The 20,492-nt window shown below is 43.0% G+C and overlaps 1 protein-coding gene across 2 annotated transcripts in view; it reads right to left on the bottom strand.

Moving 5' to 3' along the window:
- Positions 1 to 10,209: 10,209 nt before the first annotated feature.
- Positions 10,210 to 20,492, bottom strand: part of plgrkt (plasminogen receptor, C-terminal lysine transmembrane protein) — a 54,790-nt gene continuing 44,507 nt past the window's right edge. For both annotated transcript variants that reach the window (XM_072257190.1, XM_072257191.1), the window contains exons 3-5: positions 17,528 to 17,658; positions 13,459 to 13,568; positions 10,210 to 10,473 (exon numbers count right to left, since the gene is read on the bottom strand). In XM_072257190.1, coding sequence (XP_072113291.1) covers positions 10,352 to 10,473; positions 13,459 to 13,568; positions 17,528 to 17,658 — 363 coding nt within the window. In that variant the 3' untranslated portion in view covers positions 10,210 to 10,351. The remainder of the gene's footprint in view (positions 10,474 to 13,458; positions 13,569 to 17,527; positions 17,659 to 20,492) is intronic.

Here is a 20,492-nt window from a genome sequence, read left to right as displayed (position 1 = left end):
TGCCTGAGTCAGTGGTGGAGGCAGATACACTAGTGAAATTTAAGAGACAACTAGACAGGCATGTGGAGGAATTTAAGGTGGGGGATTATATGGGAGGCAGGGTTTGAGGGTCGGCACAACATTGTGGGCTGAAGGGCCTGTAGCGTGCTGTACTATTCTATGTTCCATGTTCTATACACAGCACATTTGGAATAGTGAGGTGGCATTAAGATGGCGCTAAATGGCAACTCCTTTGTTTGCATCTTCGGAAACAGTTCTATTTCCATCTTTAATATCTTTATTTTTCCCTTTCAGCTTTCTTTTGAAGACCCTGACCTGGACTTATACACTGACTTCAGTTCTTTGTGGGAATGGAACCCATTCTCGGGGTTTCGGGACCGGCTGTTGTTCGGCACACCAATGGGTAGAGAGGCGGCCTAGTGTCTGGAAGCCTAAGATCTCAGGGCTCTGAAGACGGGTGGATCGAGGGTCGGTGTCAGGGCAGGAGACTCTTGTGTTGTCAGGGAGGCTGGAAAATCTTTCGCTGTGGGCCCGAAGAGCCGAGGTGGGGGCCTTTGGGTTTCTCGTGTTTAACTGTCGTTCATTCTTTGGGGCACTTCTCTGTTTTCATGGATGTTTTGTAAAGAAATAGCATTTCAGGATGTATATTGTATACATTTCTCTGACATTAATTTGAACCTTTGAAAAATAGTAACCAAAAAAAGCTACATATATAGTCCAAGACCCTGAGTGACATGTCTGGCACATTGTACAGATTCCTGGCAGTGCACAGCCGTCACAATCCAGCATGTTATTCCACTGATCAAACTCCAGAGGGCAGCATCAATGGGAGTGTTCAGCCCCCAACCGAGCATTGATGCCTCACTACAGCACCCCCAACATCTCCCTCCTGGACGGTAGCAGCAGGTAAGCCCACGGCTTGAGGCCTAGTTCTTGCTACAGCTGGGTCCACGGATCTCCCATGTCGCCTGTCGCACCATCATACAAGGTAAACAGGCCTGTGGTGTCTTACATTATCAATGTTCACCAGGGTCTTGGCATCGTAAGAGAAATGCCCAAGACTATAACCCACTGTGATACACAGTGCACGGTTCAAGGAGTGACATTGCAGGAGTTGTTTGAGGAAGGATGCAAATCTGATTTAACAGCCTTCCCCTTAAGGGCTGATTATTGCAGTTACCCCTGAAACTGTTGGCTTTTCCAGGGTTGCCTCCATACTTACTATGATGTGAATAGAAATTCCTATTCAAGTTACAGTGTGTTGATCAGCAGATTTGTTGACGATCACAGAGCTATTTATGTAATTATATTGTACCACCAGCTTCTTTCAGGAACATACTTATTTTTATCACAAAATAATCTGCAGATGCTGGGGTCAAAGCAACACTCATAACACGCTGGGGGAACTCAGCCGGTCGGGCAGCATCCGTGGAGGAGATAGGTTGACGTTTCGGGCCGGAATCCTTCATCAGGACTGTAGAGGGAAGGGGCAGAAGCCCTATAAAGAAGGTTGGGGGAGGGTGGGAAGGAAAAGGCTGTTAGGTTCCAGGTGAAAAACCAGTAAGGCTAAAGATAAAGGGGTGGGAGAGGCGAGGCAGGGACGTGATAGGCAGGAAAGGTGAAGGAAAAATAGGGGAAAACACAATGGGTAGTAGAAGGAGGCGGAACCATGAGGGAGGTGATAGGCAGCTGGGGGAGGGGGCAGAGTGACATAGGGATAGGGGAAGGGAGGAGGAGGGAATTTCTGGAAGTTGGAGAATTCTATGTTCATACCAAGGGGCTGGAGACCACCTAGACGGTATGTGAGGTGTTGCTCCTGCAACCTGAGTTTAGCCTCATCATGGCAATAGAGGAGGCCATGTATGGACATATCTGAATGGGTGTGGGAAGCAGAGTTGAAGTGGGTGGCTACTGGGAGATCCTGTCTGTTTTGGCGGACGGAGCGGAGGTGCTTGACGAAGCGGTCTCCCAATCTGAGCCGGGTTTCACCTATCACCTCCGTCTTTGTTCCGCCTCCTTCTACTACCCATTGTGTTTTCCCCTATTCTTTCTTCACCTTTCCTGCCTATCACCTCCCTGCCTCCCCTCCCCCACCCCTTTATCTTTCCCCTTACTGGTTTTTCACCTGGAACCTACCAGCCTTCTCCTTCCCACCCTCCACCCACCTTCTTTATAGGGCCTCTGCCCCTTCCCTCTACAGTCCTGACGAAGGGTTACGGCCCAAAACATCAACCCATCTTCTCGACGGATGCTGCCCGACCTGCTGACTTCCTCCAGCATGTTGTGAGTGAACTTATCTTTATTTTGTCTCAGAGTTACGCTGGATGCTAACTGCAATGAAAGACACACTTCCTGGCATCTTGTATTCTTAGCACTGGCTCCTTTTAGAAGGATTTAACTTCATTCATGAAATCTGTCCAATTAGTTGGTTTCGGCTGTCCCTATCTTCAGCAGTTTAGGAATCGTCAAACACCACCTCTCTTCTGCTTGAGCTGCAATTATTAATGCAAGAATTGTACATTCTCCTCATTAAATAAGTGACCCCCTGCTGTTGTCCAGGCTGGAAGCAGACACTGTTCACCGCACACCTTCTCACGCAGGCAGTGCTATGTGCAGCTCTCTTTTCCAGGCCATTTCTGGCCTTGTGAACTCCACCACTGTAGAGCTTCCTCTCCCTGGAATTCATTCTTAAGCACATCAAGTTAATGACAATGATAAAGAAATATGGTTGGATTCAGGAACTTTCTAATTAGGTTGTGTCTCAGGTCTGCCACATCTGACAAAGAATGTTTTCTTTTTGAAACTGATGGCACAGAGGGAGGCTCTTGGTCCATTGTCCCCATGCCAAGTTTCTGGTGGAAAGTGGGGTGGGGGGAGGGGATTGGTCAATAACTCCCAACCCCTTGTTCCCCAGAAAGACCAGTGAGCATTGAATATTGTTCCAAGGTCAGCAATAGTATTGCTGTGATTACAAAGAAGAATTTTTAAAAATGTTTAGCAGATTACAAGAAGACTTTTCGAAGGATTATTTTGAAAGTGACTATGCTTGTCGTAATATTGCCAAATAGTCTTTGACTTTTACTCCACTGTGTACAGAGGTACTGATAACATAGATATCAACCATTTTTATGCACAGTCAGAGAGTGGAACACAGTATACCAATTGTAATTAGGGGAATCACTAGCAGAGAGGAAGACTGGTGATAGCAGAAGCTGGTGAGGTGAATCTAGTGGGTAAAATGTCTGAATATATGGATGGAACCATCCTTGGTTCACTGATCACCTACCAGGCCAATCTCTCCACTCCCCTCTTTTATTTATACTGGCCATCTTGCATCTCCAGTGTCAGCCCTGATGCAGAGTTTCAACCCAAAGTGTCAGCATATGGAACACAGAGCGTTACAGCACAGGAACAGGCTATTCGGCCCACAGTCTTGTGCTGAACCCACTAAAAAGTAAATCAATAACTCCCGAAAACTAATCCCTCCTACCTACACAATGTCCATATCCCTCCATCTTCCTTACATCCGTGTTGCTATCTAAATGTCTCTTAAAAGCTACTAATGTATTTGCCTTTACCACCATAGCAGGCAGCAAATTCTAGGCATCCATGACTCTCTTGAGGAAAAAAACTTACTCCTCACATCCCTTTTAATCCTACTCCCCCTCACTTTCAATGCATGCCCTCTGGTATCCGACATTTCTACCCTGGGAAAAATATATTCTCTGCCTATTCTATCTATGCCTCTCAATCCTGTGAACCTTTATCAGATCTCCCCTCAGTCTCTGGCACTCCAGAGTAAGCAGCCCAAATTTGTCCAGCCTCTCATGATAGCACATGCTGTCTAAACCAGGCAGCATGCTGGTAAACCTCTTCTGCACCCTCTCCATAGCCTCAACATCCTTTCTATAGTGGGGCAACCAGAACGGTATGTAACACTCCAGATGCAGTTTAACCAGAGTTTTATAAAGTTGCAACATAACCTAACTTCTGAACTGAATGCCTCGACTAATAAAAGCAAGCACTCCATAAGTCTTCTTAACCACCTTATCAATCTGCGTAGCCACTTTCAAGGAGCTATGAATTTGGATCCCAAGATCTCTTTCCTAATAAACAGTGCACTGCCTCCTTGCATTTGCCCTTGCAAAATGCAACACCTGACTTTTATCAGAGATAAACTCGATCTGTCATTTCTCCGCCCGTATTTGCAACTAATTTATATCGCGCTGTATTCCTTGCCAGTCTTCTGCACTAGTCACATCTCCACCAATCTTGGTATCATCCACAAACTTACTAAACCATCCATTTTCATTTTCATCCAGGTCATTTATAAACATCACAAACAGCAGAGATCCCAGCACAGATCCCTGCGGAACACCACTAATTACAGACCTCCAGCTCCAATAAATCCCGTCAACCACTACCCTCTGTCTTCTATGCGCAGCCTGTTCTGAATCCAAACAGCCAACTTGCCATGGATCCCGTGCATCTTAATTTTACGGATTAGCCTCCCATCAGGGACTTTCTCAAACGTCTTACTGAAATCCCTGTACCCTCATCAATCGCTCTCATCACCTTGTCTTAAAATCAATCAAGCTGGTAAGGCCTGACTTGCCATGCACAAAGTCATGCTGGCTTTGCCTAATTAGACCATGGGTTTCCAAATGCTCATACAGTTGAAAGAAAAAATTTGTGAACCCTTTGCAATTTCTACATTAATTACTCATAAAATGTGGTCTGATCTTCATCAAAGAAACAATAATAGACAAACACAATCTGCCTAAAGTAATAACACACAAACAATTGTACTTTTCATGTCTTTATTGAACACATTGTTTATTTATTCACTGACCACGCTGGAAAAAGTATGTGATCCCTTGTATTTAATAACTGGTAGAATCTCCTTTAGCAGCAAAAACCTCCACCAAACATCTCCTGTAGCTGCTGATCAGATTTGCACAATGGCGAGGAGGAATTTTAGTCCATTGGTCCTTATAAAACTGTTTCAGTTCATCAATATTTCTGGGATGCCTTGCGTGAACAGCAGTCTTCAGGTCACGCCACAGCATGTCAATTGGATTAAGGACTGGACGCTGACTTGGTCATTCCAACACATGAAATTTCTTCTTTTTAAACTATTCTGCTGTTTATTTATTCTTGTCCTTCAGATCATTGCCCTGTTGCATCATTGAAATTCTATTAAGCTTCAGGTGAACCGCTATCCTGACATTCTCTTGTAAAATGTCTTGATACAATTTTGAATTCATTGTTCCCTCAACAATTGCAATCTGTCCAGGCCCTGAGACAGTAAAGCAATCCCAAACCATGATGCCCCTTCTACCATGTTTCACAGTTGGGCTGAGGTTTTGGTGTTGGTATGCAGTGCCTTTTTTCCTTCAAGCACAGCAATGTGCACTTCTGCCAAAAAGTTCAACTTTTGTGTCATCTGTCCACAGAACATTGTCCCAGAAGCATCATGGAACATCCAGGTGTTTTGTTTTTTGGAGAGCAGTGGTTTTCTACGTGCTGTCCTTCCATGAATACCACTCTTGTTCAGTGCTTTTCTTGTAGTGGTCACATGAATAGAGACCTGAACAAGTTCTAGAGATTTCTGCAGGACTTTTGCTGTTACCCTTGGGTTATTTTTCACTTTCATCAGCATTTCATGTTGTGTTCTTGGTGTGATCTTTGCAGACAATTTCTCTTACTGTGGACTGATGAACACGGGTTTTTAGAAATGCTTTTGTAGCCGTTTCCAGCATCATGCATCTCTACTATTCTTCTAAGGGCCTCTGAAAGTTGTTTTGATTGAGGCATGATGCATATTAACAGACCTTTCTGGAGAAGAGCAAGCTTTGTCAGTAACCTGACTTGGAGTGTTTTTTTTATATATAGTGTGACAAGAATACACATAGATTAAGATGTTAGCTGTCCTGTGCTGGCACCAGTGGGATCAGCAGTTGGTCTGCCACCTGTCTTCAGGAGAAAGAGAGATAAGGAAAACAATGGAGCAGCATTTGGAGATGTTAATGAAGGGACGGGAGAGAGTAACGGAAGGAGAGCTGTCAAGATCGACTCACCCTTTGAACCCTGAACTGTTTGAAGTGATGGACAGGCGATACCCCAGCAGGGGGATAAAAAGGGACAGGTTCACTAAGGCAGGATACACGACACCACGAGGTAACGAGACCTTGGAAGCGGTGCGTCTCCCACAAGCCGGTGGGAAGTTTTTGGACGGCTGATCGCGGGATCAAGCCATAGACGCTCAGGGTGGAAAGGCACGATCGGCAGGAACCTGGTGTGCGTCCACCCTTGCCTGGGTGCCAGGTTCACCGCAGAGAAATGATCGTATCTGGAAACGGAGGGGTCACGGTCAGTGACCTCAGATGACATCACAAAGGACTCATCCGAAAGCTGACTGCGAAGGTCTGTGTGGAAGCCGTTTTTGAATATTCATTCGTTTTGCTCTCTCTCTCCTTCCCCCCCACTGTCCATCGCCACGGCAGCGATTACTGCGAACTGAACTGAACTAAATTGAACTGAACTTTGTGTCACTTTGAAACTGGTCATTTACCCCTAGACAACGATAGAGCTTGATTAATCCTGTTATCTTAATTCCGTGTACATGCATGTTTATCATTGCTGAACTGTTGCACTTATTATCCTTTTGATTAGAGTACTGTGTTGCTTGTTTCTTTAATAAAACTTTCTTAGTTCTAGTAATCCAGACTCCAACTGAGTGATCCATTTCTGCTGGTTTGGCAACCCAGTTACGGGGTACGTAACAATAGGCAGAGCACCTCTACAACCCACACCTCCAATCTCATCTCATTGACTGGAACAGCAGACTCCAAACAGTTTGTAGAAGGCATTACCCCAGAGGTTCACATGCTTTTTTTGAACCGTGACTCTTGGTTGTTTAAATGGTGTACTCAGTATCTTTGAGAAGTAGAATAATTGTTTGTGTGCTATTAGTTTAGACAGATTGTGTTTGTCTGTTATTGGGACTTAGATGAAGATCAGACTACATTTTCTGAGTAATTAATGCAGAAAAACAGATCATTGCAACGGTTTCACAAACTTTTTCTTGCAACTGTGTATCCTATCCCTAAGAGTTTTCTCTAGCAATTTCCCTACAACTGATGTGAGACTCACCAGTCTATTGTTCCCAAGGTTGTCCCTTGTTCCTTTCTTAAATAGAGGTACAACACTAGTCACTCACCAGTCTTCCAGGACCTCAACTGTGGCTAAAGAGGACACGTACCTTTCCTCTTTCAATGACTGGGGTAAATTCCATCAAGCTCTGGGGAATTGATCACCTTAATACTCATTAGGATGCCAACCACTTCCTCCTCCTCAAACTCTAGATGCTCTAATGTATGTATGCACTCAGCACTGATCTCCAGGTCCTCCATGTCCTTTTCCTTGGTAAATACTGAAGCAAAGTACTCGTTAAGTACCTTACACACATTCTCTGCAACCAAGCAAATATTCCCCTCTTTATTCTTGAGTGGTCCTACACTCTCCCTAGTTACCCTCTTGCTCTTGATGTATGTATAGAATGGCTTGAGATTCACCCTAACCCTACTTGCCAAGGATGTCTCATGGCCCCTCCTGGCTTTCCTAATTCCCATCTTTAGTACTTTTCTGGCTTCCTTATACTTCTGATATGCTTTGTTTGATCTTACCCTTTAAAACTTTACAACATTTTCCTTTTTCTTCTTGACTGCATTCATCACTTGTCTAGACATCCAAGGTTCTCTTTAGTTTCCTTCCTTGTCCTTCCTTCTAACAGAAACATACCTTTACTGTACTCTCTGCAATTGATCTTTAAATATCCTTCACATGTCTGATGTGGACTTGCCAGAAAAAGAAGTGTTCCCAATGAGCTCTTCTTAATTACTGCCTGGTACCCTCATAATTTGTCCTACTCCAATTTAAAACTCTCCTGCAAAGACCATATCTGTACTTACCTATAAATTTGAATTTGAAACCCGGTCCCCTGCATCATCTCTGCACGTGAAGACAGACTCCAGCGGATTGAGCGGACGAGACCAATGGAAGGTCCAACGGTTAAGAAGGCGGTCTCTGCAAGCGTCGTGGAACATGTAGAGCAGGACAAGACACAGAAGACGTCCTGGTCATCCACTGCGCCTAGTCCCATCTCCAGCCGTCTAGACTCTGTCTTGCCACTGGACCCAGATGGGAATTGGGAAGAGAGAGTGAGGCTGACGCTGTGCAACTCTCCCTCACTTAAATCCAAATCACGCGCTAGTCTCAACACCATCATAATGGTGTCGAGGTCCTCATCGACGTCAACGATGGACGAACAACAACAACTTACCTATAACTATCCTGAAACCTGGCCAGGCTCATTACTCAATAGCAGGTCCAGTATAGCCCCTCCTCTTGTTGGACTGCTCATATATTGATTTAATAAACCCTCCTGGATACACTTAACAAATCCTTCCCTATCTAAACCCCTTGCACTAAGAAGGTTCCAGTTTATATTAGGAAAGTTGAAACTCCTCCATGACAACATTCCGATTATTTTTACACATTTCCTTAATCTGATTACATATCTGTTCCTCAATGTCCTGGTGGCCATTTGAGGGTCTGTAGTATAATCCCATCAGTGTGATCCCACCCTTTCTGTTCCTGAGTTCTACCCAAATGGACTCAGTGTCTGACTCCTTCATTATGTCTCCCCTGAGTGCAGCTGTGATATTGTCCCTGATTAGTAATGCAACTCCCCCCCACCCCCCACACACACTTTTACCTCCCTCTCTATTTTTTCTAAAACTTCAAAAACTTGGTGCATTAATCATCCATTCTTACTCCTCTCTAAACCAAGTTCAGTATTGGCCATATCATTATAGTTCTAGGCACTGACTCATGCTCTAAATTCATCACCTTTACCCAAAATACCCTTAGCATTAAAACACACACACTGCAAACTATCCAACCCGTCATATGTTATTTCGACTTTTCCCTTCAGTAAATTCTTTGACTTCTACCTTCCTGTCCAATCCTTCACTTACTGACCTAGTGCTCTGGTTCCCAGCCCCTGCAAAAATAGCTTAAACCCTCCTAGGTAGCATTAACAAACCTCTTGGCTAGGATATAGATTCCCCTGCAATTCAGGTGCAACCCGTCCCTTTTGTGCATGTCACTGCTACTCTAGAAAAGGTTTCAATGATCCATGAATTTGAAACCCGGTCCCCTGCATCATCTCTGCAGCCTCTCGTTCGTCTGTGCTATCTTCCCATTCCTACCTGCACTAGCCCATGGCACTGGGAATAATTCGGAGATTACTACCTTGGAAGTTCTTCTCTTCAGCCTCTTTCCTAACTCTAGATACTCACTGCATAGGATCTTTTTCCCTTTACTGCTTATGGCATTGGTGCCAATATGCACCACGACCTCGATACATCCCGGACCCTTGCACCCAGGAGCCATTCTCCCCCTCCCCAACCCCCACCCCCCAAGCAGTATCAGAAGAGGTATACTTGTTGCTGAGGGGAATGGCCACAGGAAAACCCTTTACCTTTCCTGGTGGTCACTCATTTACTGACCAAAGCCTGTACTCTGAGTGTGACCCCTTCTTCAAAAGGCTCATCTATAAAGTCCTCAGCTTCCCGGATGATCATGAGTACATCCAACTCCAGCTCCAACTCCCTGACCTGGTCTGTCAGGAGCTGAAGTTGGGTGCACTTCCCACAGATGTAGTCATCAGGGAAAGCTTCAGGTATGCCAAATTCCCACATTTGACAGGAGGGGCATTCCATCCTGACTACTCTGTATTAAAACAAAAGGCTTACCTCTTCTTCTCTGTGCCTCTGCCTGTTCTCTCTGAAGCCTGTTAAGCCAAACTCTTCCCCTAGCAATGGCCGCTCCACTTGACTCTACCTTCTTGTTATTTGCAGTTGAGTTTCGCCCTATGACACTGACACTTACCCTTACTGCGCCAAAAAAGACCGGCCTTACCTGAAGCTACTCCTTCTTATTCTCTCTGACTCTTCCGACCTCCGGTAGGGGTCTAACTCTGACATTTACTGCATCTAATCTGCTGAAAAAAGACTGGATTCACCCAGATCTTTTCAATCTATATTTTCACTCCTTGCCTTTGGTCGGCCGACACTTTCCACAGATGGTGTTTGACCCCGAAGATTGTTTGTCACTCAGTTTGATAATAACAAAAATCCGGAATGTTTGAAGCTTTCTTAAAGAAAGAACAATTTATTACGATAAAAACTACAGGATGATTCAACAGACAGTTGCAGGGACAAATGTGTACCATTCGTACGTTCTTTGTCTTCAATCCATTGGTTCTTTTTTTTTATTTAGTAGTCTACTTTTGCATGAAAACTGGAGTCCGAGCCCTCCTTGCTTTTTCGATGGTTTCAAACGTTGGCACCCCTTTTGGCATCCCAAGTACTGCTTGCTCTGTATCAATGATGTTCTCTGCCTCATCTGGAATGTAAAATTGTGACAATCAAATCCATATTATTGCCAGATGTTTAATCCTCATCTAAAGTTCTTTTTAATTTAGAAAATAGATGCTGAGATTTCTTTCACATTCAACACATCCACACACAATGCCTTTCTTAATAAGTGTTGAAAATTCCTTCTGGTGCTTACAATCTGGTGCTACAGCATCAAGGCATACAACTTCAGAAACAATACAACTATTATATTCCTTTATGAGAAATGAACCAGTTAGTGTAAAACATCAAACCACATTCCTTTATGTAACTGACTGAAAGAGAAACTGTCTTCAAATAACAGGCAGGCAAGACAAAGGAGAGTCAATGGGTCTTATTTACTTGGATTTTTTAAGAGGGCTACATAAAGTGCTGCACGTGAGGCTGCTTAACAAGGGCCCATGGTATTACAGGAAAGACATCAACATGGATCTAAGATTGGCTGACTCACAGGAGGGAGAAGAGTGGCAACAAAGGGGTTAAACACAAGAGAGCCTGCAGATCTGGAAATCCAGAACAACACCCACACAGTGCTGGCAGAACTCAGCAGGTCAGGTAGCATCGTCCACGGAAGTGAAGAAACTGGCTATGTTTCAGGCTGAGATCCTTCCTGATTGGCTGCCAGTGCTGTTCCACAAGGGTCAGTGTTAGGACTGCTTACTTTCAGATTACATGTCAATGATTTTGATGATGAAGTTGAAGGCTTTGTGGACAAGTTTGCAGACAATACAAAGATGGGTGAAGGGCCAGGTAAAATTGAGGAAGCAGGGAATCTGCAGAAAGATTTCAACAGAGTAGGAGAATGAGCAAAGAGGTGGCAGATGTAGTGCTGGGTAGCATATGGTCATGTGGTTTGGTAAAAGGAATAAAGGCATAGATTGTTTTCTAAATGGGGAGCAAATTCAAAAAATCCAAGGTGCAATCAAAGCAGAGGTTAACTTGCAGGTTGAGTCAGTGGTAAGGAAGCAAATGCAATGCTAGATTTTATTTTGAGAGGACTAGAATATGAAAGGATATAATGCAGAGGCTTTATAAGACATTGGTCAGACCACCCTTGGAATATTGTGAACAGTTTTTGAGCCCCTTATCTAAGAAAAGGTGTGTTGGCATTCGAGAGTGTCCAGAAGAGGTTCGTGAGAATGATCCTGTGAGTGAAAGAGTTAATGTATAAGGAGTGCTTGACGGCTCTGGGCTTGTACTTGCTGGAGTTTAGAAGAATGTGGGGAGGGGGTGCAGGGATCTCATTGAAGCTACTGAATATTGGAAATCTAAGTTAGAGTGGACATGGAGAGAAAGTTCCTGTAGTGGGGGAATCCAGGGCCAGAGGGCACAGCCTCAGAAGGAAAGCCTTTTAGAACAAAGAAGAGGATGAATTTCTTTAGTCAGAGTGATGAATATGTGGAATTTATTGCCACAAATGGCTGTGGAAGCCAAATGATTTAAAGCAGAAATTGATAGTTTCTTGATTAGTCAAAGGTTTTGGGGAGAAGGTAGGTGAAGGGAGTCACGATGGATAATAAATCAGCCAAGATGGAATGACGAAGCAGACTTTATACGCCTAGTGGCCTAATTCTGCTCCTGTGTCTTATGGTCTTATGAAAACCAAACAAAGTTTTATTATAGTACATGATTGAATTCAGCCTGCGGTTGACATTAACTGTTGAAGAAGAATTGAGAGGAATTTTGTTATCGAAAGTTAAACTGTTGCCGCAGTGCTTCAAGAAGCAATTTACTTGAATGAATAAATTAACACTAGTAAATGTTCTTAGAAACAATGGTGAATGTAAAATTAATTATTTGATAACCTATTACTCAAAAATTCAAAATTAGCTAGAACAATAAAGGTAACAGGACTGGGACATTCTCCTCTTGAATCTTCAAGCAGATTATGAACGGTCTTTATCACAATTCATCAAATCATCTTGGTTTCACAAGCCTTAGCTTTGGTTGACATTGACCACAGGGGAAATATGAGAAGTTGTTATTTAAGAGTCACAGCAGGGCACTTTGGAAAGCGCAAGTTTATCAAACAAAGTCAACGTATATTTTTATATGTTAGTGGGAGTAAAAGATTATGAATTTACTAAATGGTAGAGCAAACTCGAGGGGCTGAGTGACTTCTCCTGCTTTTTCCTTTGTTTACAAAAATGTCTGATGATCAGTTTGTGCATTGTTTGTAACTATGACTCAGCATCTTTTTAAGGCCAGAAGATCCAGATTTCCATCATATTTTGTGTGACGTTATCCTCAAATTAGCCAATTCTAATTTTGTTACATTTTCCTGTCTTAGAAACATAGAGAACCTACAGCACAATACAGGCCCTTCGGCCCACAAAGCTGTGCTGAACATGTCCTTACCTGAGAAATTATCGAGGGTTACCCATAGCCCTCTATTTTTCTGAGCTCCATATACCTTTCCAGGAGTCTCTTAAAGAATCCTATCACATCCACCTCCACCACCGTCACCTGCAGCCTACTCCACGCACTCACCACCCTCTGCATAAAAAACTTACCCCGACACCTCCTCTGTACCTACTTCCAAGCACCTTAACACTGTGCCCTCTCGTGCTAGCCATTTCTGCCCTGAGAAAAAGCTTCTGACCATCCACATGATCAATGCCTCTCATCAGCTTATACACCTCTATCATATCACCTCTCATCCTCTGTCGCTCCAAGGCAAAAAGGCCAAGTTCACCCAACCTATTCTAATAAGGCAAGCTCCCCAATCCAGGCAACATCCTTGTAAATCTTCTCTGCACCCTTTCTATGGTTTCCACATCCTGTCATAGAAACCCTTTCTATGGTTTCTTGTCTTGATTACAAGAAATAGGAAACAACTCCTCTCTATTTGTCGTAAATCTACCAGTTTCAACTAAATTATAAAGCTTAGTGTAATCTCAAACGTTTCAACAGAAACAACTCCAGTCCTTGACAGTGTTCATAAAGTTGTAGTGACATTACTGCTGCATCTTACCTTTCATTCTCAACATTAATGTTCCATAGGCCAGATCATACTGATAAGCGAAAATGAAGCTCAGGGGAATAATGGGGACCAGAAGTTTTGGTGACTTCTTCTTCATAGCTCTGCACAAAGAAAACAGTCCAGGTCAGATCTGAAATGCAGATATCGGAAGAAGGAATAATTAGTTTCCTTAGATCTTCCTTTCAAAATACGCACCTATGGGCTAAGGTTCAGTTGTTAAAGTTCAAAGTAAATGTATTATCAAAGTCCATAAACATCAACTCTGAAATTCATTTACTTGCCGGCATCCTCAATAAATCTACAGAACAATAAACGTAATAGGATCAATGAAAGAACACCTCACTTGGGTATTCAACCAGTGTGGAGAAGACAACAAACTGCAAATACAAAAGTAAGAAATAACAACAATAAATAAATATCAACAACATGAGATGAAGAGTCTTTAAAAGTGGGTCCATTTGTTGTGAGAACATTTAAATGATGGTGCAAGTGAAATTGAATGAAGTTATCCCCTTTGGTGGAACAGTCTGATGGCTGAGGGGTAATAACTGTTCCTGAACCTGGTGGTGTGAGTCCTGAGGTGCCTGTCCCTCTTCCTGATGGCAGCAGCGAGAAAAGGGCATGTCCTGGGTGGTGGGACAGGGACCCTAATAATGGATGCTGCTTTCCTGCAACAGCATTTCATGTAGAGGTGCTGAATAGTTGCAAAGGGCGTTACCCTGATGGACTGGGCCGCATCAACTATTTTTGTAGGAATTTTCGTTCAAGGGCATTGGTGTTTCCATATCAGGCTATGATGCAGCCAGTCAATATACAGCACTCTTCACAATCCGTCAAACATCAGGCTCTTGAACTAGAGAGGGTAACTTCACTCATCCCAGCACTGAACCGATTCCACAACCAATGGACTCACTTTTACTTTTACTCAACTACTCATGTTATCAATATTTATTTATTATTATGCAAACACGAGGAAATCTGCAGATGCTGGAAATTCAAGCAAGACACATAAAAGTTGCTGGTGAACGCAGCAGGCCAGGCAGCATCTCTAGGAAGAGGTACCTCTTCCTCTTCCGAGAGATGCTGCCTGGTCTGCTGCGTTCACCAGCAACTTTTATCTGTGTTGCTTTATTTATTATTATATTGTTTCCTTTTGTACTTGCACAAGTTGTTGTCTTTTGTGCATAAGTTATTTGTCTATTCTTCATTGTTTTCTATTGTGTTTCTTTGAATTTACTGCAAATGCCCAAAAGAAAATGAATCTCAGGGTAGCATATGGTGACATCTCTGTACTTTGATAATAAATTTACTTTGAACTTTGCACATCAGCATACTCTTTTTGGATGACACCAGAGAGGTTGAGAAGGAGACGTAAAAGATATCTTCCACGCACCCTGGGTCCAGACTCTCAACATTCCTTGTTTCGTAGAGTCATAAATTGTGCGTAGCACAGAAATAGTCCCTTTAGCCAACCATGTCCGTACCACCTGTTGTTCCCTGCACTAATCCCATTTACATCACGTCCATAAACGAAATACATCTTGAAGTATTCCAGTCCACATTTGCTAATAATTGACACATCTCAAAGTCTGCTGATCAAACTGATGCTCTTTAAGGAGTTGCTCTCATTCAGCTAGATTTCATCGACTATTCCTTCAGCCATAATAGTATGTATAACAGTAAGCATTGGCATTACAGACTTCTACAAAGTGTAGGCATTCAGAACCCTAAGATCTTTGACTCTTTCCCACCATCTCTAACATTGGAGGATCTCTGTCTGGGCCACCCAATCTTTCAAGGCACCTGATGGTAAAACTAATAGAACACTCTGTTCCCTCAGGAATCACAGGACAGACCTAATGAAGGATATCTTAGTCCCTAGAAGCTAAACAAGTGTCCTGCTCTTATGTATTTGTGTCTTTAATGACTGAAGAAGCTTTGGCTGAATGCGTTTGTACTGGAACCACTAAGGAATTCTGCTGTTCCTGGAATGGAGGAGTGCTTATCAATTAGCATCAATGAAATGTACAGTTTTTCTGAGCTCTCTTAAGCAACATAGACCAATGTAATAGCACCCAGGAACAAACCAGTGAAATTTAAGCCCAAATGTGCTTTATTATTTACCTTTTATCGACAAAGCCAACACTAACCATTTATTGCACTGATGAGAGACAACTTCTCTCATGTGGATATGGAGTCACAGAGAGGCCAGAGTGAATTTCCTGAAGGACATTAGTGAACAAAAGCGATGTTCAATGACAAAATGAAATAATCACCATGACTTATATCAGTTTATTGACTTCAGTTTATTAAATCCTTCAGTGACCTCTGGGGATTTGATTTCCCAAAATGTTTGAGATTGTGGGGCCATTATTTGTCATGAGTAGCTGTAGATTTGAAAAGCAAGTCTTATTCATTTGAGAGGGGAGATTGGTGAGCATTTCCTGTCATCAGTATCATTTAGCGTTTCTGTGGCACTGTATTTTTAGGTTAAAAATCATACACTGATTTATTTTTAGTTCTATTTCAATGAAATGTTATTGCTAGCAGCCTCTGGAGAAATACAGAGCCAGGATGGAACTATTCATAGTTAAGGGACATGATCTCCCGCCACATTTCTCTGTTTGACTTCACCTCTATGATCAATGAAAAGATTTCTTTAACAGCACTGATCTGCTTCTTGTGGGTCACTGGAGAATCAACAAACAGCAGGTTGTGAAATAAGCAATGTCCCAATAGATGTACATACATAAATCAGGTGGTGGGGTGAAGATACATCTCTACCAAAGGAGGTGTAAGGCACTCCTTCCCTCCACTAGCTTGTAAGGTCACCTTTGGGAAAGGTGTACCACATGCTTAGCACCCCCCACCCCCACCTCCTATCAGGGTGACGTGAAGCCAAGGGCGCAGGTAGTGGATGGTCATTTGAGCAGGTGGTGCATATCAGAAGTCCTGTTTATGTCACCACTGACGCCAGACAGACAATTTCTGAAGAGTATTGATATCTTGTCTTGTCATCCTCAGAAGTTTCCTGACGACTGCCATAGTTGGATGCATCAGCAAGGGAGATGAGGCTGAGTACAGGGCTACGGTAGGAAATTTTGTCACATGGTGTGAGCAGAATTATCTGCAGCTTCATGTGAAAAAGACTAAGCAGCTGGTGGTAGACCAGAGGAGGACTAAGGCACTGGTGACCCCTGTTTCCATCCAAGGGGTCAGTGTGGACATGCTGGAGGATTACAAATAACTGGGGATACGAATTGACAATAAACTGGACTGGTCAAGGAACACTGAGGCTGTCTATAAGAAGGGTCAGAGCCGTCTCTATTTCCTGAGGACAATGAGGTCCTTTAACATCTGTCAGTTGGTGCTGAGGATGTTCTACGAGTCTGTAGTTGCCAGTGCGATCATGTTTGCTGTTGTGTGCTGGGGCAGCAGGCTGAGGGTAGCAGACACCAACAGAAACAACAAACTCATTCGTAAACCCAGTGATGTTGTGGGGATGGAACTGGACTCTCTGACGGTGGTGTCTGAAAAGAGGATGCTGTCCAAGTTGCATGCCATCTTGGACAATGTCTCCCATCCACTGCATAATGGACTGGGTGGGCACAGGAGTACATTCAGCCAGAGACTCATTCCACCGAGATACAACACAGAGCGTCATAGGAAGTCATTCCTGCCTGTGGCCATCAAACTTTACAACTCCTCCCTTAGAAGGTCAGACACCCTGAGCCAATAGGCTGGTCCTGGACTTATTTCCTGGCATAATTTACATATTACTAATTATGTATGGTTTTACTACTATTTAATTATTTATGGTGCAACTGTAACAAAAACCAATTTCCCTTGGGATCAATGAAGTATGACTATGACTCTGACTATGACTAATGGCTGGGATCACCCATCTGGTAAAAACACTGCCCACAAGAAGGCAATGGAAAACCATTTCTGTGGAAAAATTTTGCCAAGAACAATCAAGGTAAAAGACCATGAATGCCTGTGTCTTATGACACAGCACATAATGATGATATGTGATTTCAAAACAACCAATAGTACTTACCCTATTGTTAAACCAGCTGTTGTAAGTCCAAAGAAAGTTCCGAAGTACTTTATTATTTCACGGGACCAGGCAATTTGCATTGCGATTTGCCTCTGTCTCATCTCGTTCTGCATCAACATCTGCCTCTCCAGCTAACAAAGTAATTAAACAGAAAATATTGGAAACTGTATGCCTCTTCTAACAAATCAACTTTATCCCAAAAACACCAACAATACATTCCAAACATAGAGCCAGTATCGTGCATTTAACCTTTTATGCTGCTTCTAAAATTACAGGTAAACAACAAAAAGTTTAAATTATTCAAGATTACGGGTGGCACAGTAGGTAGCAATTTGTGCATCGTTTTACTGTGCCCGCGAGCTGGGTTCAATTTCCGTCACTGTCAGTAAGGAGCTTGTATGCACTCCCTGTGATGCGTGGTTTGCCTCTGTGCTCTGATTTCTTCCCACATTGCAAAGGTGTACGGATTAGTAGGTCAATTGGTCATATGGGTCTAACTGGGTGACGTGGGCTATAACTAAATAGATTTTAATAAATTATGGCTGGCTCCACTCAGGCCCAGCACAATCATGTCCAATGATGTTAATGGAAAAGAATGTCCAATATGTGAGCACAACTAGTGACAGATTCCCTCCATGTTCTGCACAAAGGAAAAGAGCTACAAAATATGGGTTATTTGAAACTGAGGTGTGTAAAAATTTTTGAAAGTAGGAAGTCTGAAATTCTCTGTCCCCAAGCATGGCGGGAGCCAGATTATGAGATATATTTGAAGAATAGAACGATAGCTATTTGGAACACTGAGAGCTTGAGGGTTTTGGACTAAGGCACAGAAAAGGAGTTAAGGTCAGCACAGATCAGCCATGATTAAATGGAATGGTTGGAGGTCTTAGGAGGACTGGTGGCCTAATCCTACTCCTTTTTCTTGTGTTCTTGTGAGAAGACCCCATGTTATATTCAAAATGAACAAATCCACAATTTACGGCACTTCTCAAGCATCCCTGCACATCATTTGTATCAATGGCCAGTTACACTCTGAAAGTTCTACATTAAAATGCAAAATACAAGTACAAGCATCAACACACTTCTAAGGATTTAATATCTAAACATCAAAAGAAACACTGCTACAGAAGAACAAATTGCAAATACGACCTGCGAGTGTTTGGTGACAGACGCAACATGCCAGCAAGTACATAAATGTCGATAATGTCAGGAATAAAACTGCAAATAGGCAAATATGCAAGTATTCCTGGTATGTAGATGATGGTAAAATGTGGGGAGTCTGCTGTAGACAGGGGGGAAATCACTAAGTTAATTCAGGTCAACTGCAGAGATGATGGAACGAAAGAAGGCAATAACTTTTTCCTGACTGATGTTCAGTTGAATCTGTTTCTTAACCACAGTAACAACCTGGTAAAATTGATGCTACAAGACCTGTTGCTGTGGTGAACATGGGAAATCAGCTCAAATTTTTTCAGCTGGAAATATTATCACTAAATTTAGAACATAAACCAGTACAGCACAGGAATAGGCCCTTGGGCCCACAACGTTGTGCCAGACTAATTCACCCCTTTTACCTGTAAATGGTCCCTGTGTCTCCATCTTCATGTGCCTAACAGCCTCTTAAACATCTTTGTATTTGTCTCCACCACTGCCCGTGCACCACATTCCATGCACCCACCATTCTGTGTAAAAAAAAACCCATCAATGACATACCCCCTATACTTTCCTCTAATCACTTTAAATTTGTGACCTCTTGTGTTATCATTTTGCACACTTCAATCAAGTCACCTTTCATTCTTCCTTGCTCCAAAGAGAAAAGCCCTAGCTCACTCAACCTTGCCTCATAAGACACACCCTCTAGTCCAGGTAGCATCCTGGTAAATCTCCTTTGCATTCTCTAAAGCTATCACATCCTTCCACATTTATAATAAGGCAACTACAACTGAACATAATATTCTAAGAGTGGTCTAACCACGGTTTTATAGAGCAGTATCATTATTTTGAGGCTCTGGAACTTAATCCCCTGACTATCGAAGGCCAACACACCATCGGCCTTCTCACCTTATCAACTTGTGCAGCGGCTTTATGAGATCCATGGATGGGACTCCAAGATCCCTCTCTCCTGTTCACTGCCAAGAAACATGCCAATAATCCTGTATTCTGCCTTCAGATTCCAACTTCCAAAATTCATCACTTCACACTTTTTCGTGTTGAACTCTATCTGCCACTTCTCTTTCCAGCTTTGTATGTTCGCAACGTCCCACAGTAGTAACCCTCCACATGATCCACAACTCTGCCTATCTTTGCAGTACACCACTGATCACAGAATACTCCAGGCAGAATACTCTCCATCTCCTACCACCCTCTGCCTTTTATTGTAAGCTAATTCTCTATCCACATAGCCAGGTTTACCTGGATCCCATGCCTCCGGACTTTCTGAATGAACCTACCAGAGGGACCTTTATCAAACGCCTTACTAAAATCCACATACATCAATCCACAGCCCTAACTTCAACAAAGAATTCAATCCGGGTCTTAAGGTACGACCTGCCCTGACAAAACCATGCTTACTATCGCTAATCAGACTATGCTTCACCACATAGTCATAAATCCTGTCTCTAAGAACTTGTCACCAGTGAAGTAGGATTTACTAGTCTATAATTCCCAGGGTTATCCCTACTCCCTTTCTAAGGAATACCATTTACCATCCTCTAATCATCTGGTACTACTCCTGTGGCCACTGAGGATGCAAAGATCATTGCCATGGGTGCAGCATTCTCTTCCCTTGCCTCCCATAATAACCTGGGAGTTCCTACTTTACTTCAAAAGTTCTAGCTCATCCTTTCTTAACATCAACATGTTCAAGCACATCAACCTGTTCAACACCGTTCTCCTAATCATCAAAGTCCTTCTCACTGGTGAAGTATTCATTAAGGACCTCCCCTACCTCCTCCAACTCCAGGAA

Source organism: Mobula birostris, chromosome 5 (genome assembly GCF_030028105.1).
Source record: "Mobula birostris isolate sMobBir1 chromosome 5, sMobBir1.hap1, whole genome shotgun sequence".
NCBI lineage: Eukaryota > Metazoa > Chordata > Chondrichthyes > Myliobatiformes > Myliobatidae > Mobula > Mobula birostris.
The sequence above is the reverse complement of the archived record's forward strand: the minus strand, read 5'-3'. Positions and strand labels throughout refer to the sequence as shown.